The 25424-nt window shown below is 53.8% G+C and overlaps 1 protein-coding gene across 6 annotated transcripts; it reads left to right on the top strand.

Annotated features, from left to right (window-relative positions):
* Positions 1–73: 73 nt before the first annotated feature.
* nr1h3 (nuclear receptor subfamily 1, group H, member 3) lies at positions 74–25424 on the top strand. 6 transcript variants are annotated; one of them, XM_088611703.1, is made up of 11 exons: positions 74–394; positions 5558–5673; positions 9371–9454; positions 16154–16384; positions 16961–17227; positions 18189–18397; positions 19157–19336; positions 19772–19871; positions 20485–20598; positions 20883–20977; positions 22309–25424. In XM_088611703.1, exons 3-11 carry the CDS (start codon positions 9412–9414, stop codon positions 22453–22455), a joined length of 1386 nt encoding a protein of 461 aa, XP_088467829.1. In that variant the 5' UTR covers positions 74–394; positions 5558–5673; positions 9371–9411; the 3' UTR covers positions 22456–25424. The 6 variants fall into 6 exon arrangements, with proteins under 6 accessions (XP_088467829.1, XP_088467826.1, XP_088467828.1 ...); XM_088611700.1 differs by having other exon boundaries at positions 5558–5860; XM_088611702.1 differs by lacking the exon at positions 74–394 and adding an exon at positions 401–751 and having other exon boundaries at positions 5558–5860.

Raw genomic sequence — 25424 nt, 5'->3', positions numbered from 1 at the left:
GCGCGCGAGAGCAAATGCTGCCGCCGCGCGTGCCCGCGCCGCCGCGGAACCCCCCCCCCTCCCTCCGCGCACGCGCACGCACAGCTGGGGCGAAGCCGGCGCGCGCGCGCGCGCGCGTGGGGCTCAGGCATGTGACTCGCTCGCTCGCTCGGCCTGCCTGCCTGCGTGACGTCACTTCGCCCAGGCAACAGCACTTTTTTTTTCTTTAAGTTCCCAGCTGTGTGTGCGTGTGCGCCCGCTGTGTGTCGTTTTATTTCTCTCTTCCCCCCCCCCCAAGTAAAGTGGGCCCTGCTCGGCGTGTTCCCATCCTCTCCTTCCTGTTTCCGCCCGGAGGCACCTGATTGCAAGATGTCCCGACCAGCCGCCTGCGCTGCCGACTCTGCCAGTGGGGCAGGTAAGGAGCTGGGCTGCCTGTCGTCCTCCTCTCCTCTTTCCTGAAAGCCGGCAGGGTTTTTTCTTCTTCTTCTTTTGTTGTTGTTGTTGTTGTGTCCAGCTCTTGCTCGCTTTGATGACGTTAAACCGGTGGGCTCCCGGTACAAGCTGACAGCGGACTGTGTCCAATCCTCGCTTTAGTCATTTCTGTCGCGGCTCCGGGATTTCGGCTGTGTTTTATTCCGCTTAATGGACGGCTACCAGAGGGCTTTATCCTGCTTTACGTGTGCGTGCGTGGCCGGGAGGACGTGGGAAACTTGGCAGAGTGAGGAGGAGGAGGAGGAGGAGGAGGAAGAGGAAGGGAGAGGGGGTGTTTTAGGTACGTTTCGCGAAATTAATATTCACCGTCAGCTTCCCGTGAAGCACCTACACAGCCTCAGACGCAGCTGAAACTGTCAGACCCCGGCGACCCCTGGTCCTCCGTCACGAAACGTCCTGCTCGCAACAAGTAAACAAACCGGGCAGACCAGGAGCGTGTGAAGTTCACACGGCGCGATGTCGTAGCCAGCCCTCGTTTCTCTCGGTCACGGATCCGACTGCATACAAGCCTGCGGCGCTCAGGACAAGGTTCAGGCACGATCACGCACTCGGGACCGGTCAGGCACGGCACAGGACGCACTGTCTGTAGCCGAAGTTCTCACGATGTCGGACTAGACGAGCCCCGGACCAGCGGCGTCATTTTCGGCGTCTCCTTGTGGACTTTCTTCTGAATCGTGAGCAAAGTAAGCGAGCTCTCTCTTTCTGCTCGCGAAACGGAGCGTGTTCGGTCCCGAAGTGGTGGCGTTTCGACTTCTGCCAGTTTCGATCAGTCCCGTACTTGGGGGTTTAGCTGTAAGACCCGACCCTGTCTCCCAGTGTCCCGCCTGTCCTGCCTGTTGTTCTGGGGTTCGTCGGAAAGCGGCCGGGAATGAAATGAGATTCCGGAGTTCTGTCCTGTTTGCCGTGTAAACTCGAGATCTAGTTGTTACCACCCAGGACGTGATGAGATCCTCGCCACGACTTTGTGCACTTAAAAAAAAAAAATCAATTTTAATGAACCAAACCTACAACTTTTATCACCCACCTGACAAAAGAAAAGCCAGAAAGGACACTGACACCTGACTGGAAGATAAATATATTGGATGGGTTATAAAGGCTGATTTGGTAGCTATGAGACTCTCCAAATATTTACCTACTTATTTTTTATAGTATAAAACTTGAGCAATATTATGGCAGCGTCGTGGTGAGCATTGCTACCTTCCAGCACTGGGGCCTGGGTTCAGTTCCTGGGGTGATGTCTGTGTGGAGTTTGCATGTTCTCCACGTGTTCATGTGGATTTCTTCCTGGTGCTCCAGTTTCCTCCCACAGTCCAAAGACTTACTGGTCTGTGTTTGTGAGTGTCCTGTGATGGGCTGGTGTCCTGTCCAGAGGGGGTGTGTGTCTGTGAGTGTCCTGTGATGGACTGGTGTCCTGTCCTGGGGGTGTGCGTCTGCGAGTGTCCTGTGATGGACTGGTGTCCTGTCCTGGGGGTGTGTGTCTGCGAGTGTCCTGTGATGGACTGGTGTCCTGCCCTGGGGGTGTGTGTCTGCGAGTGTCCTTTGATGGGCTGGTGTCCTGTCCAGAGGGGGTGTGCGTCTGCGAGTGTCCTGTGATGGGCTGGTGTCCTGTCCTGGGGGTGTGTGTCTGCGAGTGTCCTGTGATGGGCTGGTGTCCTGTCCAGAGGGGGTGTGTGTCTGAGTCCTGTGATGGGCTGGTGTCCTGTCCTGGGGGTGTGTGTCTGTGAGTCCTGTGATGGGCTGGTGTCCTGTCCTGGGGGTGTGTGTCTGTGAGTCCTGTGATGGACTGGTGTCCTGTCCAGAGGGGGTGTGTGTCTGTGAGTGTCCTGTGATGGACTGGTGTCCTGTCCAGAGGGGGTGTGTGTCTGTGAGTGTCCTGTGATGGACTGGTGTCCTGTCCTGGGGGTGTGTGTCTGTGAGTGTCCTGTGATGGACTGGTGTCCTGTCCTGGGGGTGTCTGTCTGTGAGTCCTGTGATGGGCTGGTGTCCTGTCCTGGGGGTGTGTGTCTGTGAGTCCTGTGATGGGCTGGTGTCCTGTCCAGAGGGGGTGTGTGTCTGCGAGTGTCCTGTGATGGGCTGGTGTCCTGTCCAGAGGGTGTGCGTCTGTGAGTGTCCTGTGATGGGCTGGTGTCCTGTCCTGGGGGGGTGTGTCTGTGTGGGTCCTAATGCTCCAGTATAGTGATGGGAACACTATACTGTAAAAAGGTGCCGTCCTTCGGATGAGACGTACAACCGAGGTCCTGACTCTCTGTGGTCATTAAAAATCCCAGGGTGTCTCTCGAGAAGAGTAGGGGTGTTACCATGGTGTCCTGGTCAAATTTCCCCCCTGGCCTTTACCCATCATGGCCTCCTAATAACCCCCATCTCTGAACTGGCTTCATCACTCTGCTCTCCTCCCCACTGAGAGCTGGTGTGTGGGGAGAGGACTGGCGCATCATCCAGGTGGGGCTGCACACTGGTGGTGGTGGTGGAGGGGATCCCCATGACCTGTAAAGAGCTTTAAATGGTGCCGTGCCCATGCCCCAGTGTTGTGAGATGTGATACCCGGCGTGGCTGAGGGCATTGGCTCAGGCAGTGAGCCCGCCCCCCACCCCCCAAAAAAAAAAAGCTGATGGGGGTCTCCGGTGTCATCACAAGACCCCCTGCTGTAACCTTTCATCCCAGCGGGGAGCGAGACTGCCGGGGGGAGGGGGGGGCAGAGCCGGGCTAAGGCTCGTGCAGCAGGCGGGCGGGCGGCCTGCCAGATCTGAGCCCCAGGCAGCACCCATCGAGTGCCGAGGGCGGCTCTCGGGGGTTTCCAAGCGCCGCCGCTGTGATTTTCTGAAATAACGCGCCAAGCTTGAGGTGGGAGAGCTTGCCAGAGGTTTTTCGCTCCAGGTGGAGGGGGCTACTGACTTTGAAAGCCTTTGGCGAAATTAAGCTGCACTTAATTGGACTTTCTGGACTCCGAACCGGAAGGTTGCGGGTTCGACTCCCGGGTGGGGGCACCAGGTTATCCCCTTGGGCAGTTCCCAGGTGCCTAAATGTGTGCGAATGGATGTGGCTGTGCCCCATTCTGAATTCATCGGCTCTTTTTGTGGTCTCGTTACCCGCCGTGCCTTCCAGCTGGAGTCGGGGTGCCGAGACCCTGCCAAGTCCCTTCCCCTTGTGCGCCGCTGTGTCTTTTGTGGTGCTGTTGTTTGGGGACAGCTTTCCTCCATAGGCTTGCGCCGCCTGACGGGTTTTTAGGGTTCACCGGGTGGCCTGGGGTTTTCGTCCTGTTGGGGGAGAAGAGGGGAGCTTCAGCGCCTGCCTTCTCTTGGGGTTTCCCGGGACAGCAGAGAACGGCCTGGCGGAGAGCAGCCGTGGACGTCGGCTTTAAAAGACGCGATCCGCTCCCCCCCCGCCCCTCGTCGCTTCCGACGGAGTGGGTGCTTTTCCGGGGCCTTTGAGCAGAAGGCAGGCCGCGCAGCCCTCGCCGCCTTTGCGCCGGATCTCCTTCTCTGTTTTCCTCTGGTGGTGGGCCCGAATCCGGGCGCACCAATCCGCCGGGCCGCGGTGATTACTGAAAGATAAGCCACGCAGAGCGCTGGACTTGGCGAGAGCTGGGAGCCAGGGTTACTCCAGGTCATCCTGGCCTGCTGAATCAAGCCCGTTGTCTGAGAGTTATTTGGCCGTTTTATCCCACCTTCTGAAGAGCCAAGGCGATGCAGTGGACATGACTAATTAGGGCTGCCCACCACAGGGCTGCATCATGACTCAGAAGTGGGGCGTGCGCTGGGGATTGTACTGTAGGTTTTCTCGGGGCTCGGGGCCGGGCCTGTATCCCCATGGAAATATTTATCTTCTGGGTAAGCGGCAGACGTGGGTCACCTGAACTCAGGAGAGCGGAGGGCTGGTTCTGATTCTCTCGTCGTGACAGCGTGTTGGAAAGCCCGCTGGGAGCTAGCGTGCGCAGTGTGTGTGCGCGCGCGCACGTGTTGTGCGAGCGTGCGTGTCGGGTGGTTGCACGCTGTTTCCAAAATAAGCAGTGCAACATCTGCGCGTTTGTCACAGCCGGCGTGCTTCCTGCTTCAGGCTGCTCCCTCCACTCGATCCCCAGAGTCGAACTGGCAGGGAGCAGCCTGGGTGTGTGGCACTGGCCTGCAGACCCCCGTGCCCAGCTGAGCGATGAGCCGGAGCCGTGCCCGCTGTGATGCAATGGAGGTGCCTGTCACAAGGGGAGCAGACCCCACCCCCACAGCTCATACACAGAACGTGCTCCTTAACCAGAAAGGCAAATATGCTTCTGTGAATGCAAAAGAAGAATGCAAATAAGGAGATCGAGAAGGAGAGAGAAGTTGGTGGAATTTGACTGTGTTGTGACCCTCTGCTGGGTCCCCTGTGGTGGTCCAGTGGTTGAAACTGGCGGCCCTTCTGAAGTGTAAGACTTGCCCGTCTGAAATCTTTTTTTTTTTTTCCCCTCCATAGTGCTTCACGTTTGATTTGTGTGCTCCAGTTGGGGGCGTTCGTAGGAGTCGCCGTACTCGCTGGCCGCCTGTTTTCTTTCAGGGCTACCGTATATATATATATGCAAAGGAACAAGTAACAGGTTTATTCCACGCTGAAAAGAAGAAGAAAGAAAACGCAACGTTTCAGCCCTGGAGCCTTCTTCAGGTGTGGACCTCACACCTGAAGGAGGTTGTTTTCTTTCTTAGGTTTATTCCATGCTGAAAAAAGTTCTTGTTCCTTTGCAGCCTACGCGTGCTGACGCAGCTCCCCACCTGGACCGTATATATATATTTTTGGTTTTTGCGGACCGCTGGCGAGAGCAGGCCCGGGTCGGCGCTGGTGCAGCAGCCAGATAGCAGGGGTCTAACTGGTATGGTCCCGCCCCCTCACTCGCAAGAACAGGCCTCTCGAGGAATAAAGGGCAGTAAAACGCAGATGGGCAGCAGGTAGAGAGCAGAGGGCACGATGAGCCGTGGCGATGAACTCGGAAAGCGGCGCGGACTGTCGAACAGGAAAAGGCTCGAGCAGGGCCCTGCGGGAGTCTGACAGCAGTGTGAACGACCGGCAGTAACCCCTCTCTCTCTCTCACTCTCTCTCTCGCACGTTCTCTGTTCTACAGGACCAAGAGAACAGCCTTGAGAGGCAGACTGGGCGAGCTCCAGCCAGAAGCTGTGGACAGACGCGCCGAGACCGAACCCTGGGAAACCTCCCGTCCCGGCGCAGAGAAACCCGCAGGCCTGGAGGCAGCTGAGACACCCTGTTCCACCCTTTTTCTAAAAAAAACTGTGGCAGTGCTGACACTCTGTGGATAGGAAGGGGTTAAGGCACAAAGACACGGTTCCGGGGAGCTGTTGACATGATTATGCACAGTAAACAGTGAAAGAATCTCTGGCACACACAAAACAAAGGCGTAATTACAGAGGTAGGTGCAATACCGCTTCATTCTTTTTTTTTCTCCCTCCCACCATTAAAATAGCTACTTTTCTCCCTTTCGTGCACAAAAACAAGACCTAGTGACTGAGACAAACATAGCGCTTAAAATAACATAAAAGCTCTCTGGAAGGCTGTACACGGGGACTGTAAGTTATTCTGTGGGTTTTTTTTTATCCCACTCTGAGTTTGTAAGTCTGCCGTTCAATTTGGAGAGCCAGGTGTTGGTAGGTCTGGTCAGATGTGCAAATAAAGGTGGAAAGTAGGAATAAAAAAAGCAAAGTTTCAGCTTCTTGAGGCTTCTTCGCACCTGGAGCAGGCTGAAGAGCCAAACTCTCCTTCTCTTTTTGCTTTTCAGTGTGCAGTTGTAAAGGAGCAAGTTCAGGTCAACTAACGCTCTCCACTCCTACCTCTCCGGCAGGATGTTTGTCTTTTCTGTCACGGGGATATAAACTGGGAATTCTTTGCCCAAAAACATACCGCTTCCTCACACCCGAGTTCCATTCTGTTGTATACCAGTACTATGAAAGGTGGCTTTTACTGTGGCATATTGTTGGTGAAAGAGCTGTACAGTTAAAAACAGCCCCCCTCACTGGAGCTGGTCTGTCTCTGTGGGAGTAGAGTTAACTCTTTTTTTTTTTTTCTTCAAGCAAATATTTTGGTAATGGTTCTGTGCTCAAAGGCTCATGGTGGGCTGCTTGGGGACATTAGGGGGTCACTGAGATAACGCTATCAAATCTGGTCACAATCTGAAGCGCCCTGCTTTGAGGAGGGAAAATCTATAGAGCGTGGAGTATGTTGTGATATGAAACCACAAGTGAGGTGCTTCGGGCAATTGTGATTTGTAGTTTCAGCTCAATTTCTAGAGACCTCATCTTAAATTGACCAGCTGGCCATTTACAATATAGGGGGTGCAGGTGACCAGCTGGCCATGTTCAATAGTGGGGTGTGGAGCTGCCCTAAAGTTATGACAAAGTGTAAATGAGGAGCAGAGCTGTTGACGCGTCACCCCCCAGGGCAATGAATGGATAGTGCCACAGAGCATTTTCTGCAGGGTCAGTGCAAGTGTTCTGTTTTTTTTTATATTGAAATTGATTCAAGTGTGCAGCGTGGTGTTCTGTACACTCTTCAATATCGTCTGGACCTTTGGACTCCCACCTGTACACAGTGAGAGATGGGATGTCTGGGTCAATAATCTCCCCCCCCCCCCCCCCCCCGCCCGCCACACACACACATGCGATTCGGTGACAGACTCTGGCAGCAGACCAGTTAAAGGGCCCTGTGTGGAGAGGAGAGGCAGGATCCTTGTTTTGCAGAGACTGGGGGTCAGCAAAAAAAAAAAATGGTGGCGAGGACAGAAGAAGAGACTAAAAATGAGTGAACTCTACATAATAGGTCTTTTTTTTAAACTGGTTGTTTCTACTTTTTGTCCTGAACCTCCCTGTTTCTGCAGTCCTAATAGTTAAGCCCCTGTCAGACATGAAGGCACACTCTTGATTGCTTTCCCTCTAGATAAGTAGTAGGGCCGATTTTTCTTTTGTGTTCAATCTGTTTATTGGTTTTTCAGGGAAATGGAAGAATATTACACGGTACGGAATACGATGATAAACTGAATGTAAGCAATCATCATGGCATGAAAGACTTGGTAGCTGAGCCAACTGTGCAAATCCAACAGTGATTGGGGAATACCAGTGGTACTGTGCTTGAGAATCAGGATCTCCGAGAAATAACTGAATTGGATAAGTTGTTTGAAGAGGTGAAAAACAAGTCTGCCCTTCCTCTGCAATCATACCCTGAAAGGCAAAGGTGTCCACCACGTATACTGACCTATGAAACCTTGGGAGAACTCTCCGTTTTGATCCGAGCCCTTAAAGTAAAAGGTGTTCAGACAGCAGAACAACCCCGTTTCCATTGTCGGGGCTTCTGGAGACTTTCGGAGCATGGTTATACAGTTAACATTCAAAATGTTCATTGGAGACGCATTGTCTCCTACTTAGGAATGCACAGAATTGTGTTAAGTGCTCATGGGAGTATGTTGACGCGCTTGTGCGGGAAGATAATATAAATTCTAATTCTAATTTCGGACCTCATGGACATCAGGCTCGAGGTCCAGGTATTCACGGTTCTGTTTGACGTACCTGGCTTCGAACCCGCCAGGGCACTGGGCCTGTCTCTGTTGTGGGAGCTCTGTGGCCGAACAGGGGGCTGTGCTGCGCGTTTGTACTGAAACCAGTCGTGTCGTTGGGCTCGGGGGGAGGCTTGTGAGGAAGTAATGGGGGGCACCGTGTGCAGCTAGGAGGACATGCTTCGGGGACCCACAGCCATCTTCTGTCTCTCTGCAGTCGTGGAGCTCTGCTGTGCAAGAACGTGGCGTGTAACTGGCGTTGGTCCCCGGCACGGCTCCCCGCTGGGTGTGAGAGAACCCCTTTGCTGCTCTCCCACGTTCTTTAAGCACCGAAATGGAGTCGGCTGATATCGGGGTGTTTGTTTTTGGACCAGCTGCGGTGTCCTCTGTGTGGTGTTCAGATCCAGTTGGGGGCAAATCGCCGGACTTTAGAGCTAAAAAAGGTTATGTTAAACATGTACAGTGTAATAGTGCTACACGTTTGTCCGGATTTTGTGCATTTAGGGGGTGTCTTAGAGGCAAGGTGGGTGTGGCAGCCCTGCCACCTCGCAAATCTTGGGTCCTGCTTCTGATTCCGGGCTGGGGCTCCGTCTGTGTGGAGTTTGCATGGTGCTCGCGGTTGTGTGGGTGCTCCAGAGTCCTCTCGTCTCCCAAAGGAGACCCGCCCTCCCTCGTAAATCTGCCAGGGTAGCACCTAAGAATTGAAGAAAGAGGAACGCCGAGTTGACAGTTGTCCTTCTCCGCGCGGAAAGCTTTGCCCCGTTCGCAGGCCGCCGTCTGGGAGGCGCCACGGCGCCGGCGGCGTTTCGCACCCGTCAGCAGGAGGACGGGGGAGAAAGAAGAAGGAAACCTGGCCTGTTCCCCCACCCCCACCCCCGAAAACGGGGCCTTCTTCACTTTCACTACCGCAGCGCGGGTGGGGCTCACATCCGCACTGCCGCCAGGGTCCAGAAAAGACGCCCAGGAGGAAGTGGGCAAGAGAAACTCCTGGGGTCCCTCTGTCTGCTCTCCAGTAACACCCCGTCCTTCACGGTTTTTCACGCCCATTTCTCGGAAGCCTGTGGCGCGGACTTGCTTTAGAAAGTTCCCGAGCTGGTTTTGAGCGTGTTGCAGTAATTCCCAGCTAGTTTCCTTACTCTTCTGAAAGGAGTGTCGCTTTCTGCACAGCGAGTCATTTAGGAGCTTTAATTGCATTGTGTATTGCAAAGGCTTTTATTTTTTTTAACCTCACTTCTGTGGCATGGAAGATCTCCCTCTTTAGGCTGCCAAAGGAACACTGTGCATTTTGTTCGACTTCTTGCTCCAGAGGTGAAAGGTCATAGGATTATTTCCCCGCGTTTCCAGCGGTAACCCTTTTGTTTGTCTTCCCTGCTCCAGGTGGAGGAGTGATTTCGTTATGACAAGCTGCTGTGCAGAAGATGTCCGCACTGTCTGCGACTAATATCGCTGATGTTGGTCACGGTAAGGAAGAGAGACTATTCGTTTTTGTGGGACACAAATCTTTGGGGGTGACCGCCTGATTCTGTGCCCACTGGGATACAGACTGCCTTTAAATCAAAAGACTTTGATTTGTATACTCGTGAGTCGAACTTTTGCTGGGATGATAAAGTCCTGTGCACAGTAAATGAGTAAAGTCAGCTGTCCTATGTTCCTGGCAGCGATCAGACCTTGTGAACAGCTATTATCGATGTGCCTGAAATCGCTCTTAAGGGGGAGTTTTCACCCTGTCCAAAAGATGTTGTAAAATTTTCAGCTGTCCCCGCGAGCACAGAGTCAAGAGCTCACGCTCCATGAATCCGCCCCTGGCATTCCTGCCATAGGATCTCACTGCTGATCGGGTCATGATGGAAAGAGCGAGGCTGAGATTTGTTGGGGTTTTTTCCCCCAAATCGCGCAGGCGCCTTCAAGAATTAAATGTTTCGGTTAAGCCGTACCCCGCTGGTCCAGGTGATGCTGATGATGATGCCGATAGGTTACGGGAATAGATCAGGATCTCTGCCATTCGCAAATTGCAAAGCTGGTGTGCGACGTTGGGTGGAAAGCAGCTGATCCAGATGTACTGTAGCACGTTGAAGGGCTTGGAGCAGAGAGAGGAACAGTCTGGCGCTGTGAACCGAGCATGCACCAGACATCGGCCTCCTGGGACCGACTGGGCTCTCTTCAGCCTCCGTGGGGGACAGGACAAACGTTCATGTTTCCAGATGGTCCAGATTTCCGATCGGCTTGAGAGCTCGGGGGAGAAGCCGCGGGGGTGGAGGGTGTTTGGAGAGCCGAGCAGCAGGAATGTTCAACTCTCCTGGCCTAGCCTGGAGCCTAATTACATAACGGATTTACACTGGATTTAAATCAGTTCCCAAGATCCCCACTGAACCCAAGTCCACAGGGCCTTTATGCAGTTTCATCCCCAGTAACCACATCCACAGACTTTTCTTTTTCAAGATTTCCTCTCTGCCTGCTCTCCCTTTCCTCCTGCGTAAGAATCCCGAGTGGACTATCGGCACTGCAGCAAAGTTTTTTCGTGAGGCTGAATTTGTAGGTGAAGCGGAGCCGGGACAGACTAAATCAAGGGTTTAATTTTTCTTTCCAACATAGAATTAATACCGTCCCAGCTTGTCAGGCATGCTAAAGACCAAAGTTTCACGTTTACATTGTACTTATTGGTGCTTGGCCAATGATAATGCGTGCATCGACTGGCCGGTTAGGAATGTGGACTCCTGAGATTGTTATAAGAACAGTCAATCAGCCAGTGACCCTGAATAAACAGTAGGGGGAATGGTGTTTAAAATCCATTGCGATAACAAGAGTACAAGACCAGCGATTTCTTAGCATCGGTCAGTGTTGGGTTGTGTTTGTAACCAGGAAGATTCGGTCTCCATCAGTAGGCGGTGACCTTTTTTTTTAATCAATAAAGCAAAACCCCCCTTTCTCTGTACCCTTCGCTCATGCAGAGAAGTTCTAAGCCATCGGAAGCTCAACTGCCCACGGTTCGCAGAGAGGAAGAGCAGCCCCACCCACTCGCATTTTCCAGAATGATGTGGTGCGCTTAGAACGTGTTCCTAGCAAATCCTCAGTGTGACATCCTGAAAGAGAATAATAATAATAATTGCTTACACTTATATAGCGCTTTTCTGGACACTCCACTCAAAGTGCTTTACAGGTAATGGGGATCCCCTCCACCCCCACCAGTGTGCAGCCCCACCTGGATGATGCGACGGCAGTCATAGTGCGCCAGAACGCTCCCCACACACCAGCTCTCAGTGGGGAGGAGAGCAGAGAGTAATGTAGCCAATTCATAGATGGGGATTATTAGGAGGCCATGATTGGTCAGGGCCAATGGGAAATCTGGCCAGGACGCTGGGGTTACACCCCTACTCTTTTCGAGAAACGCCCTGGGATTTTTAATGACCACAGAGAGTCTCTCGCTCGTGTCGCTACCAGACCTCGGTCCTGTGTTGCAGCAGGGTGGGTGGTGTGTGGGGGGTGGGCGGTGTGGTAGTACTGTGCTCCTTTGGTGTGGAGTTTGCATGTTGTCGCCGTGCTCAGCAGCGTGGAGTGCCGGCGCCTTGGCGTCTGTGTGGCTCTGTTGGCCTCTACGTGTGGAGCTCCAGCCTGGCCAGTCTCACTGCCTTGCCCCTCCCTACCTCCCAGATCGCCCCACACTTTCCCCAGTCTGGGGAGCTGGTCCCAGCGCTGGGCCGCTCCCGCCTCGCGGGCCTGTGGCTCTCCGTCGCCATGGCGGCCAGGCCAGGCCGGCAGCGCGTGAGAAAAGCCCCTTTGTTTCGGCCAAAGCGGGAATCTGGGATACTTTCCTCCTGTTCTGGGACAACCGGAAGGGCAAAGCGTCACTCTCGGTAGTAACCAATACAAACTGCATTTGACGATGGGGGAGAGTATTGTTTTCCTTACTCTGACTTTTTTCTACTTTTCTTGTGGCAAACGGCGGCTGTGGTTATTCTAGAGCTCCCAAGTCTCGGATGTGAAGCGCTATGAGGACTCACTCACTCGTGTTTTCTCCACTTCTTGTTCTGCCCTTGCGTCACAGTACGGTATTTGCGTATTTATTTTAAACGCGTTCCCTTTTTTGTGCGGTTAAAGGGTTTGGTGAATTTAGCTTGGACACGGGTGGTGTTTCACAGGCTCTAGACGTTCATTTTCTCAACAGGCTTTTAGCCCAACAGGCCTGTCTTCCCCCATAGTGTTTCTCTGCTGCTGATTTGCGTGTTTAACAAGTGGGCACAATCCAATTCCCACTCTCCACGCCTAAACGCATTGCGTTGTGGAAGCAGTGAGGTTATAGGAAGCTGTAATGAGGTTTATCATCCTCTCACGCAGTCAGTTTCTTACTGGCATGGCACAGCGTACTGTACCCTGAGGGCCCATTCACACACAAGGCCACAGAAACTGGAGCTAAAAGAGAGCGAACTAATAAAAAAACAGATGTTCAGGAGGTACGATGTCCCCAGAGGAGTCCCAGTCGTGTTTTCTCACAAACATAAATTACAACAGCTGCTGTTTTTTTTAAAATTCGAGATGCCCCGTGTTTCGACTTAATTTCTGTCTTCTCAATTCACTGTGCTTGCCGTGTGGTTTAAAAGTCAATTCTTCTGATATTCGCAGAGCTCAGTCCCTCCATCCGAGGCTTCTGCTATTAAAACATTATATTTCTATAAGAATGCTTTATTTCATGGTACCTGCAGAAACACCAGGCCGCCCAAAACAATCCCACCTGATTTCGCCTGCCTTCAGTCATTTGAATAAAATGTACTTTTTGTTAGAGGTGAGGTGCTCCTTCAAGCCTTTCACTAGAAAATAAAGTTTGCAGGGGGGTCAGTTTTTAGTCTGTGCAACCAGAACTTTACAAAAAAATGTACCTGCGGAAAAAATTTCAGTTTGCTTGGAGTCAATGATTCAGCGCACCAGGTACTGTCAGGTACAGATCTGGCAAAGTCTGTGATAGTGCCCGGCTGATTGAGTATTATCACATTACTAATTGGAGTAAAAAAAAAAACCCACAGTGCTGCTTAACTTGAAAGTGACTCATTCCTGTGCCTTGTTTGACATGAAAAGCTCGTAAGGAAAAGGCGTTGTCTGCGGGCAGGAATTCTGGGAGGTCTCGGAAGCGGTACCCTTGACTGCTGAACTAGAAGATACGCTGTTGCTGTGGGCGATGGTAAAAACCTTCACTGGGCATCTGCTCTGGTCTCGAGGGATTTGGTCTGCACCTCCAGGCTTTCTCTAGAGCCCTCTGGAGCAAAGGTTCATTCACCTGAGCAGGTCCTTGCAGTAAAAATTCCTGGCTGTTCTTAGCGACAGCATACTTTAGATAAAGCCATATCCTTATTGATGTGAAGGCAAGCCTAGCTAGGTTACAGGCTGGATTGGTAGGGGGCACAGCAGGAAGAGGGAGCGTGTGGGTTGTAAAGGGCTGTCAGTCCATGATGACAGCAAACAGACGCGACCTTTCCTCTACTGCCCTGATCTTTCCCCTACTGCCCTGCTATTCGGAGGACTGCAAAGGACTGTGGACCTGCTCAGACCTTCCCACACTGCAGAAATGTCAGACTTAAGATGGAAGGGCGCTAGAATTGTGACTTCATTAGATATGCACAAGTATTGTACGTTTGTTGTATAAGATTTTGAGATGAGTTCTGCTCCAGCAGTCCCTATCATTCTGCATTTTCAAACTCCAGGTGGACAGTACACTGGGCTGACACTGGTTATCCTTTAGATAACAGTTTAAGAAACATGCGTGGCAGCTTGTACCAGGTTGAATAAATTCTTCTTATTCGTAAAGGTTTGGAATAGTCCTTTGTGGACAGGCACCTGTAGTTGTTCACAGTCGGGTTCACTGGTTTAACTGAGTGGCTAGCAATGAAGGTAAACGAAACTCCAGCAATTAAGTATTTTACGTGTCAGCCAGCACGGTCCTTGAATTGCCTCGCTGACCTCTTGTCCTTGCTTGGCGCTGTCGCCACCTGGTGGCGGACAGGAGCGACTGCACTTTGGCAGTAAGAGGGGTCGATGTGGTCGGACACCCACGGCGCCACATGCTGCCAAGTTTGTTGTGCATCAACACAAGCTTACCCGCTTCCTGTTTTGAGAGTTTAGGCTGGACGGGGATTTTCTTGTCTTTCTGTGGCTTGCACCTGTGAGAGCAAGGAAAATTCCCCTCTTAAAACGGGAAACTTTTTTTTGTTTTGGTCCTGACATTTAAGCCTGGGCACTGCTGAGGGCTCGTTCACAAAGCTGCGTTTGTTCTTGAAATGTCCGATCGCTGCGCCGGCCTAAGGGGAGCCCCCCCGCCCCCCTGCGCTGGGTGTCCCTTGCGGGGCGCGTAGTTTGGACAAAGGAGGAGAGGGGAGGGCTGACATGAGGTAAGCAAACATTTTGCAATGTGTGAGAGAGCGTGGGACTGGCTGGGGCCGCTGTCGGGATCGGCGAAAGACCGCGCGCCGTGCTCCTCCAGCTGGTGTTCCCAGGGGCTGTAGACGGGTTCGGCCCAGGGGGGCAGCTTTGCCCTCGGTAGTCAAAGAAGGACGCAGGATCACAGCAGGAAATCGAAGGGGAATGCGTTCAGTACAGAGAACAAGAGATTGACTCCGAAGAGCCCACCCACACGGCAGAAGCCGGTTCCCTGGCCGCTCCCAGGAAGTGGCTGGATGAGACCCTCCTGTCGTTTGATTTACTAACCACTGAAGGAGCAAGAGGCATCCGCATTCCTCGCGTTGGTAACCAGCCCGTCTGTTTATCCTGTGACGGGGGCCTGTCAGGTACCTGGAACAGTTTTGGATCGGGATTCCCAGCCACAAGCTTGAGGCCCAAACCTCCTGGGCGCCATTAAGTCACGGCTGACCGATCATTTTAGATTCGAGCAAGGTGGGCCGAACTGCCCCCCCCGTCTCCTGCAGCCCGTTCTCGCCATCAAAAGCGCAGCACGAGTTAGCGGAGGGGGTGGGAGGGGTAGCTGGCTTGTCCTGAGCCTGAGCTCCTGAGCCGAGACCCCAGCGTGCCAGCGTTGGGCTTCTCTGCCCCCGGATGGGCCAGAGGAGGGGGGGACCAGGGCCTGCTGGCCTGTGGGGCTCTGCTCAGAGCTGCTCTCACTGACCTTTTCCCCAGTGCTGTCTAGGAGCTTCTGTGAAAGGAGCTGCATGTGACTGTGAGTCAGCACTGAGGAGGCCTGCCTTGGCCCGGAGTCAGTAAACAGCCAAGAGGGTTAGGGGGTGCTTTGTTTCGGTTGTTTCTTTGCTCACATGAGGTTAAACGCCATACCCAAGCGCTGTTTTCTCTCGAAGGATGTCTCTCTTCCTCTGTGGTTCGCTCTCTGTAAGTACTCTTTCTCCTAGAACTGCCTGCAGACTCGTTGGGTAGAGTGTAGTACTGGTAGATGTGGGTATTTTAAGTGAGTGTCCATATTTCTTCTTTTGGAGAAGTCGTGTTTTTGTGACCAGACAGCTGTGCGGCTGTTTCTCTGGGGGAGGCACGGGCTCGTATCCTGGTTCACACAGGATTCTGGGGATAGCTGCGCAGCCCTGGGTTAGCAGGTTGGTCCTCCGTTGGGTTTTGTGTGGTTGTAGTTTTTACTCCCAGTGCTGTGGTTCTGGAGGTCTCACTCTTTTTTTCTGTCCTCGGTCTTCCAATCTGTCACCTGTTGACGATGTGAGCATTCCTCCTCGCGCCGGGCCGGAGCCACGTCCCCCTTTTCCCCTGTCCTCTCGTGCCGGGCTGGACCGTCCCTGCCGTCCCCCTGTCCCCTCGCACCGGGCCGGAGCCACGTCCCCCTTTCCCCCTGTCCTCTCGTGCCGGGCTGGACCGTCCCTGCTGTCCCCCTGTCCCCTCGCGCCGGGCCGGAGCCACGTCCTCCTGTTCCCTCGCTCTGGACCGTCCCTACTGTCCCCCTGTTCCCTCACTCTGGACCGTCCCGCTGTCCCCTCGCGCCGGGCCGGAGCCACGTCCCCCTTTCCCCCCTGTCCTCTCACGCCGGGCTGGAGCCACGTCCCCCTGTCCCCTCGCTCTGGACCGTCCCTCGCGCGGGACCATTTCCGCCGTCCTATGTCCTCTCGCTCCGTCCCCCGTCCCCAGTCCTCTGGGGCCGGACCCTTCCCAGTGTCGAGCGCCATGCCTGTTCTCAGCACCCCCGCTCCCCCATGTGCCCTGTTGCAGGCGATGGCAGAGTGTTCCCCCCGTCGCCAGAGCTGCTCCTGGACTGCAGCAGCGCGGAGGAGACGAGCAGCAGCCTGGTGACCGAGGGCGGCCATGACCCCCAGCAGATCGGGCTGCCCCCCCCTCGCCCCGGGCCGCCCGCTCGGGGCCACAAGAGCGAGCCGGGCACCCCGGACCTGAGCTGCCAGCTGCCCATGGACGCGGCTGCCGACGCACTGGCGGCGAGCCCAGGTAGGTGGCCTGCAGCCTGCGAGCCATGGGCTGCTGCAGGGGTTGGCCTTTGGGCTGGGCTGCAGGAGGGCCAGCGCCTGTCCGCGCCCCGCGCTCTCCCCTGTGTCGCAGCGCGTAGAGCTGAGCGCACCAGGCCCGACCCGAGGGCACGGGGCTTCCAAAACGTGTAAAACAAGAATTCAGCTTGAAAAGGTTAGGGTTAAGAAAAATCTGTAACTTGTGAAAGTTATGGATTACTTCTTACCAGAGGTCATGTTTTCCTTCACAGCGCTCATTAGATGAATGTAATTTCTTGCTTATTTCTCCCTCCTGCAAGTCACTTGTGACTGTAAGTTTGCTTTTTTAAAAAGACTTTGGTGGGGGTGGGGGGGGTAATGTTTTAAATTTTCATTCACAGTTTTTTTTTACCTTAAGTGTGTAAACTGACTGTGTACAGTAAGGATTATGTTACTCTTTCGATGTCAGAAGTAACGTCATCCACAAGTAACGGGAGACGCTGGGGAAAGACTCCTCCTCTTTCTCGAGAGCAGCTGTGCACTAAATTTCTCCCCCCCCCCCCCCCCCCCCCCTGAGCAGAGCAGCAGCCGGTGAAGAGGAAGAAGGGCCCTGCCCCCAAGATGCTGGGGAACGAGGTGTGCAGCGTGTGCGGCGACAAGGCCTCGGGCTTCCACTACAACGTGCTGAGCTGCGAGGGCTGCAAGGGCTTCTTCCGCCGCAGCGTGATCAAGAGCGCGCAGTACGCCTGCAAGAACGGCGGCAAGTGCGAGATGGACATGTACATGCGCCGCAAGTGCCAGGAGTGCCGCCTGCGCAAGTGTCGCGAGGCGGGCATGCTGGAGCAGTGTGAGTGGGCGGGCTGGGAGGGGCTGGGGGCAGTGGGAGGGGCTGGAGCAGGCTGGGAGGGGCTGGAGCAGTGTGAGTGGGCAGGCTGGGAGGGGCTGGGGGCAGTGGGAGGGGCTGGAGCAGGCTGGGAGGGGCTGGAGCAGTGTGAGTGGGCAGGCTGGGAGGGGCTGGGGGCAGTGGGAGGGGCTGGAGCAGGCTGGGGGGGGCTGGAGCAGTGTGAGTGGGCGGGCTGGGAGGGGCTGGGGGCAGTGGGAGGGGCTGGAGCAGTGTGAGTGGGCGGGCTGGGAGGGGCTGGGGGCAGTGGGAGGGGCTGGAGCAGTGTGAGTGGGCGGGCTGGGAGGGGCTGGGGGCAGTGGGGGGAGCTGGAGCAGACTGGGAGGGGCTGGGGGCAGTGGGAGGGGCTGGAGCAGGCTGGGAGGGGCTGGAGCAGTGTGAGTGGCCGGGCTGGGAGGGGCTGGAGCAGACTGGGAGGGGCTGGGGGCAGTGGGGGGGGCTGGAGCAGACTGGGAGGGGCTGGGGGCAGTTGAAGGGGCTGGAGCAGGCTGGGAGGGGCAAGGGGCAGTGGGAGGGGCTGGAGCTGGGGGGGGGTAGTGGGAGAGGTTGGAGCAGGCTGGGAGGGGCTGGGGGGTAGTGGGAGGGGTTGGAACAGGCTGGGAGGGGCTGGGGGCAGTGGGGGGAGCTGGGAGGGGCTGGGGGCAGTGGGAGGGGTTGGAGCAGGCTGGGAGGGGCTGGGGGTAGTGGGAGGGGTTGGAGCAGGCTGGGAGGGGTTGGGGGAAGTGGGAAGGGCAGGAGTGGGCTGGGGGCAGAGGGAGGAGCTGGTGCAGACTGGGGGCAATGGGGAGGGGCTGGGGGCCAGTGGGAGTGGATAGACTGGAAGACCCGGTCGCTTTGAGAGTCGTTTACTGCCCCGGTGGCTCAGGTTGTCACTCGTCGACCTGTTTGACCTCCTTGCGGAACGCAGGCGTGCTGTCCGAGGAGCAGATCCGGCTGAAGAAGATGAAGAAGCAGCACGAGGACGAGTCGGTCCGCACGGCCGCCGCCCCGCAGGCCCCCGCCCCCTGGACGGAGCCCCCCAAGTTGGCACCGGAGCAGCTGGAGATGATCGAGAAGCTTGTGGCCGTGCAGAAACAGTGCAACAAGCGATCCTTCATCGACCGGCCCAAAGTCACAGTGAGTACAGGGGGGGGCTGGCTGGTCATGGGAGTTGTGAGAAGCTTTCAATAGGAACCCCATTTCCCATGCATCCCCATGAAGTTCAGATCCGGTGCGCTGTTGCAGTTTACTTATAATAATCATCATCATTACACTTGTAGAGCGATGTTCTGGACGCTTGATTCAAAGCACTTTACTAAAAGTAATAGGGAATCCCACTACCACCACCAATGTGTAGCATCACCTAGATGATTGTACAAGCTTCAGAATGGGTTGAGTCTGCAGCCTCCTGCAGGATCCTACAGGAGAGCTCGGGGAGGTGGAGGGGGGAGCTCGGTCCTATCGAACGTGCCAATCACCTGCTGGCACTAGAGGGCTTGAGGTCGGGGTCCGTGACGTCCCACAACTCGCTCCAGCAGCCCTTGTATAGGAAGGAGCTCCTAAAAAAGCATCTGCAAAACCTTCATTTGGCAGTGCTGTGTGACCAACATATTCTAAAAATGGCGTTTTCCGCCACCCTGAGATGGACAAAGGAGAATCAAGTGCCTTATGTTCCAGTAATAAACAAAATGAATTGCCTGTAGGGACTCCTAAATTAAGATTTTGAAACGTTTGGCGCTTGACAGTAGCTTCTTTCGTGAAACGAAGATTATGTTGTCCAGCCGCTGTTGGACAAGGATCACGGGCCTCGTTCTCTCGAGCTTTCAAGCCCCCCCCCCCCCCCCACCCCGTGCGTCTCGGCCTCTGACCCCATGGCTCTTGCGTGTCCCGGGACAGCCGTGGCCCCAGAACCAGGACCCGCTGAACCGCGAGGTGCGCCAGCAGCGCTTCGCCCACTTCACCGAGCTGGCCATCATGTCGGTGCAGGAGATCGTGGACTTCGCCAAGCAGCTGCCGGGCTTCCTGGAGCTGACCCGGGAGGACCAGATCGCTCTGCTGAAGACCTCCACCATCGAGGTACGCGCCAGGGCTCGCTCTGGGAGGGGCCACTGTAGCCTGCAAGAGCTGAAGCCTTCTATGTACCGAATAGGAGGTTTTAGCCATTAATGCTGCTTCAGCTTTTGTCTAAGAACTGTGAAGAAAAGTAATGCATTCCTTAGCCACCTTGAGCTGTGGGTTGTAACATTGTTCGCCTTGGAAGAAAGGGGCACTGTTTTAAAGATTGTAGGATTGTGCGAGAGGATGAAGCTCCGCAGAAAGATAGCACTGTCAGTGTGGGCTATTTGATGGAGATACAGGTGAGAAGATGTTCAAAGATTTAGCTGCTCAAGCCGTGTGGAAAGCATGGAAGAGTGTGCCGGGAGGGAGAGCTTGTTTAGCTCTGTGTCTCCTGGAATGGGAGCTGTTCCTCTGGTTCCCTTCCCGTCGATTAAAATCCGATTCGTCTTGCAGATCATGCTCCTGGAGACCTCCAGGAGGTACAACCCAGCCATCGAGAGCATCACCTTTCTGAAAGACTTCAGTTACAACAAGGAGGATTTCGCGAAAGCAGGTTAAAGTGGTTTTTTCTTTGCCGGGTTTATTCGTGGGGTTAATCTGTGATGCCCCTGCACTCTGCATCCCCGTCAGGGCCACTCTGTCTGCTCAAGGCTACAGAAACCAGGGGCACTCAGTCCTGTAGAAGACTTCTTATTTCAGAATATTTCATTTGGTTTATGCTTTTGTCCAAAGCACCTCTTATTTGCAGGTGTGAATTTTCCTTACCTTGCTGAAGGGTACAGCAGCAGTATCTCCTCTGAGATTCGAACCCACAACCATCCAGTTTCAAATCCAGAGTGCCAGGCGGTCCTTCTCACTGCTGCCCTCCACTTTAATTTCACGCGGTACTTTGGTGTCAGTAGCTCATTCCTTTATCTACCCAGATTAATAGGCTTTGGGGTGTCCCTTCTAGTTACTCCCCTGCAAATTGTAGAGGCTGTGTGAGCCTCTCTATAGGTGTGTGGAAAGATGTTTTGGTGGGGGGCTTGTCCTCGTCCTGTGTGGTTATTCAAAAATGAAAGAATCGTCCGTCGGGCGTGTGGGTAGGGGGTTTATGATGATCCACTCTCCCTGTCCGAGTTCTGAATTCCGTCACGTTGATGGGTCTCGTCCCGGTCTGTTCCCAGGCCTACAGTTTGAGTTCATCAACCCCATTTTCGAGTTCTCCAAGGGGATGAATGACCTGCACCTCGACGAAGCAGAATACGCGCTGCTGATCGCAATCAACATCTTCTCTGCAGGTACGAGCACTTGAATGTGTTTGATTTCCTTCCTCTAGCCTTAGTCTGGCCCGAGTCCTAGGACTAAGACTGGCCACACCTTACTGTGACTCTTAACAGTGACCTTAACCCTAGTCTTAGGCCGTTCATAACCCTCATGTTAACCCCAGCTCGGCGATAACCCTTATACTGATCACTGGCCCTCGCCAGCATTCAGATCCACCAAACACCGCAAAAGCACAGATCTGACTGTTCTTCAGATCCTGCCTCCTTTGTTCTTAAAGGCATCCCTTTCATTTTTCCAGACCGGCCGAATGTCCAAGACCACGATTTGGTGGAGAGGCTGCAGCAGCCCTACGTAGACGCACTTCATTCGTACATCAGGATAAAGAGACCCAACGTAAGTGGCCGCCAGTGTTTTTTTTTTATTTGCTCTGCCCGTCCGTGGTCGGAATAGCAGAAGAGCCGCCTATCCCGGCCAAGGGCACGACTAGCCGGAATTGATCCCAGGAGACTGGGGCACAAGGCCCAAGGCGTGACTGTTCCCCCTCCGGGCGGCATGTCGTTGTGTTTCAAGGGAGCCGAGATAGTTCAGGGACCAAACCAGGCCAGCGCGCCTTTGGGAGGTAGGAGAAATCGTAGTTCCTCTCGAACCCCCATGCTGTCCTGCACAGAAGACGCAGGACAAAAGTCATTTCAGGATGAGGAGTACAGCACCAGCTCTGCGGATATGACCTTCCTATGTGAGGTTTGCTTGAGGCGATTTTTTCTGTAAAGAATTAAGTGATCTTGCGCTTGGGGGAGCGTTCTGCAAAAAAATAACATTTCAGCGTCGCACACACGTTCGTAAAAGGCAGACGTCACAAAGCTGTCTACGCAAAAGAAGCGGGAGCCAGAATCCTCTTCCGCCTCCGTAACCTTCGCTGCGTTTCCGGACTTTGCATGTCCCTCCAGTCTCCAGTTCGCAGAACTGCGTTGTCTTCAGATGAAAGAAAAAAAGAGGGCTCTGGGCAGATGTGAGCTGTGGGTGGGAAGAGGGGGCCATCACCGCCTTGAGAGGCAGCAGCAAGGTGAAGTGCTGTCAGCCGCCCTTGCAAGGCTCCGGTTAAAATATGGGCTGAGGCAAGACCTGTCTATTCTGCGCGATCGATTCAGAGCACCGATTTCTTAGAAAATAAGGTGAAACGTGTAGAAAACATCTGTGATCTTCTGAGAGTGGTCCTATAAGAGCCTGCTGGGTAGCCGTAAGTTCTCCGTGAGTTGTCAATGGATAAGAGGCGACACCGTGATGGGGCAGCGAGCTCATGCTTCGGAAAAGCCAACGCGTCCTTTTCTCCTGGCGTCCCATCCACGGGAAGAGCAGTCGGACACGCTCCTCGGATCGGCTCCAACTCGCCCCGTCCCTCCCGATAAAATGCAGAATTCCGAAGTTTCCCTGGCGACGATCCCACGCCGGCGAAGTGGCCATTGACTTTTTTTTTCCTTTTTAGCCCGTAAGGAAATCTCGCAGGGAGCGGGAAACTGTGTACGCCCGATTGCTTCACTTATTGATTTGAGGGACTGGTTTTGCCCATTCGTGCACATGTCGGGATTTCTCGAAGTGTAGCCCAATGGCAGTACTGGATTACTGTCGCGCGCGCAAGCTAGAGACTCCCAATTTCATTCTCTCGCCCCGCCACGAGCCCGTCGCTCAGACCCTCGTGACGGTTTGTACCTTTCCGGCCCCTGCAGGACCACCTGATGTTTCCCCGCATGCTGATGAAGCTGGTGAGCCTGCGGACCCTCAGCAGCGTGCACTCGGAGCAGGTCTTCGCTCTGCGCCTCCAGGACAAGAAGCTGCCCCCGCTGCTGTCCGAGATCTGGGACGTCCACGAGTGACCGATCGCCCGCCCGCCCGCCCGCCAGCCCGCGCGGCCGGCCTCCCCACCCCTCCTGCCCGGCCCCCCCCCCCTGCGCCCCCGTGCTGTGGTCTGGCCGCCGCCGCGCACTCTGCCCGCGCCCACGCCAGAGAAAAACAGGAGGGGTAAAGGGGGATGGGACGCTGAGCGAGGGTACACCCCCTCAGCCCGGGTGTCCGCCCGTCATGGGAGCCCCAGAAGCTGGCTGGGCCCTGGTGGGGGGAGGGGCCGTCAACAGAGAGTCTCCCCTTAAACCAGCAACAAGCACTTCTGGCCGCAGGCGGCGCGAATCGGCAGCTCAGAGAGGAGTGGAAGGCCAGCACCAGCGTCGCCCCCCTCTGCCTGGGCAGACTGACAAGAGTACTGGGTAGCCAGGGGGCGATTTGGACGGTAGTAGTCGTCTGTACTGAAAGAGCTCTCAGCAGCTTTCTCCCAGGTGCCGACGTGGCTGTAGACTGCGGCAGGGTCCTCCGAGAGCACGTTTTGGAGGTCGATTGGTGAGACGTGTTTTTTTTTTTCTCCCCCACCCCACGCTCCACTCTTATTTTCGCATTCTGCATGGAATAGGTCTCTTCTCAGCTCCTTGAACTCTCCTGGAGCAGTTCTGGAAGACTGGGTGGTATGGTAGTGGTCTTCTTTTTTGTTGTTGTTGTTGTTGCTGCATTTAACAGACTTGCTAGATGGCGTTTTTGATCATCGTGATTTAAAAAAAGGAAGAGACGTGCTGCTCTCGTGAAATGTAATTGCTAATTGAGCGCAAGGCTGCTGTTAGGCAGTCCGCTTGTGACGCGATTGACCGCACCCTCTGTGGGGACTGCCGATGCGCAGCAGGATGGGGGCACGTGGTGTGCAGACCTGTCCGGGCCCTGGGTTCGTGCCCTACTGGTTAGAGGCACACCGACCTAGAGAAGTGTTTAAGGTCAAAGGTCCTGGCGAGGTCGGAGGTCATTGTAAGCTGAGTACAGGGGGCAGGCCCATGTGCCCATGCATGACTTCCAGAGCTTGACCTGCAAAGATAAGAAATCATGATGTGTTAAAACTGGCTTTTTTTCATTCCCAGCTCATTTGTTAAAAGCTGGTAAATTCCTTGAGGGGCAAGATGTTTTTTGTTTTAATGGGGGAGCGGGCACAATTCAAAGTGTAGTCCTTTCCTCCCGCCCGGACGGCAGTACTGGATTACTGTCGCACACACGACCTAGAAGCTCACAATTTCTTTCTCTCGCCCGATACGCGTGCAGCACTCGGACTGTGCTGGCCCATCGCTGCTGAAGTGGAGGTTTGCACCCCTGAGAAACGTCCCTCTTCTCTTTCCAGGAACGCTTTTACAGTCCTGCCCTCATAGCTGAACGTTTCATTTCTGAAGTCCCCAAAGACTCCGATAGCTGTCGCAAGCTTTTCAGCGCAGTCTTTTTTTTAAATTTCACCCTACTTTTCCCACACCCCGGGTTTCTCTTGCTGGATGGGCACCCTTAAACTTTGACTGGGTGACTTGTTGGGGGGAGGGGAGATGCCCAGCAATTTTGTTTTTTGCTCACTAGCAAAAAACAAAGCAAAAAAAAAGAAAGCTTGGAAAATCACGCCGTTCCTTCTCCTTGTGGATCCGGGGTTGGGCGGCTGCTGTTCGTGCACCGGTAATGGCACGCGGCCCTGCTGGGGGCACGCGGCCTGCCGAGGGGGCGGCCTGTGGCAGAGCAACTAGCGTTTCAAAAACGCCGCCCGCCGCCCGCCTTGGGCCGATCCTGGGCTCCCATATCTCGGGAAGAGATGAAGTGCGGGAGACAAAAAAATTTAACAGGATGAAAAAAGAGGGAACACTTACTTAGAACGGGTTACACAGGGCTTCGGCCAGACTTGATCAATGCAAAACAACCTGTCTTCAGAGCGATGGCTTCCTCCTGGGTCATGAGTGTTTTATACTTATTCAGCACAGAAGGGCTTTGCGATTTGTCCTGCTTGCAGAAGGGGAAGCATTCTTCTCTGTTGTGTTTTTTTTTTCTTTCTGGCTCACAAGTCCGTATCTTGATCCTGTAAATGGACACCGACAAAGACGGGTAGGTTTAAGAGGCAAAGATCCTAATTTTGGACAAAATGCCTTTCATCGGGATCGTGTTGCTTGAAACGTGATGAAACCGTATGATCGTTAACCAGTTAACGGGAGCCACTTCTGGAAAGCAAAATGTTTGGACAGGTTCACTGGGAAAACCAGGGCTGATCTGTAGATGTATAATTATGTTTTGTAAGTTCTCCCTGGTAAGGGCATCGTTTCAGCCAGTGACATACCGATTCCGTCCAGTTCACACGCAGAGTGAGAGCTTCTCTCCTTAAATTGATTTGTTTAGAGATCATGGTTGGACATTTTATGGGTAATAAATTGGCTTGTTTGTGGAGAAAAAAATCACCAGGGAGAAGGGAAGTGGTTCCCTCTTAGGAATGAATGCCGTCTGTGTTTGGAGGATAGACTATATTTCTTACAGAAAAGGCACAGGATGTAACATTGGAAAAACTACTGAAACACCATACATCATAGTCTTGTCTGCTCAGAAGTATAAAATACAAATGACCCTGAAGACTTCTAATAGTGTCTGCTTAGAGCTTTTTTATTCTTCATTAATTTTTCTATCTTCTCTTGTGACACTGCAATAGATGTTGAAATAGGCAAAAAAATATAAATATATTTTTAATATTGTTTTAACGCCTTAAATCCTTTTATGTTCCGCTTTATCTGTATAAAGTTAAATGCTTACAAAAATGTATAGTTCCGCCAAAATATTGTTTTTAATTTGAAAAACATAACCTAACATTTTCTTTTTGCACAGGAATGACGATGGAACTATTAAGATGTTAAACCACTTGTAAATATGAGATGTTCTTTTTTTTTGTGCTTTATTTCTAATTCTGGATTGATTTCGAAGAAAGTAAACAAAGTGAACTAATGAAGACTAAGAAGAA

This window comes from Lepisosteus platostomus, chromosome 18 (assembly GCF_059453375.1).
Source record: "Lepisosteus platostomus isolate fLepPlt1 chromosome 18, fLepPlt1.hap1, whole genome shotgun sequence".
Classification (NCBI taxonomy): Eukaryota; Metazoa; Chordata; class Actinopteri; order Semionotiformes; family Lepisosteidae; genus Lepisosteus; species Lepisosteus platostomus.
This window is presented reverse-complemented; position numbering and strand designations above follow the sequence as displayed.

What these genes read in the sequence shown, in the direction of transcription:
- nr1h3 (XM_088611698.1), top strand. Translation starts at nt 15,244, where the DNA reads ATGAGGTTAAACGCCATACCCAAGCGCTGTTTTCTCTCGAAGGATGTC. An exon ending in TGAAGACCTCCACCATCGAG is followed by an intron (nt 19,337 to 19,771) that starts GTACGCGCCAGG and finishes TTCGTCTTGCAG; the next exon opens with ATCATGCTCCTGGAGACCTC. An exon ending in GGAGGATTTCGCGAAAGCAG is followed by an intron (nt 19,872 to 20,484) that starts GTTAAAGTGGTT and finishes GTCTGTTCCCAG; the next exon opens with GCCTACAGTTTGAGTTCATC.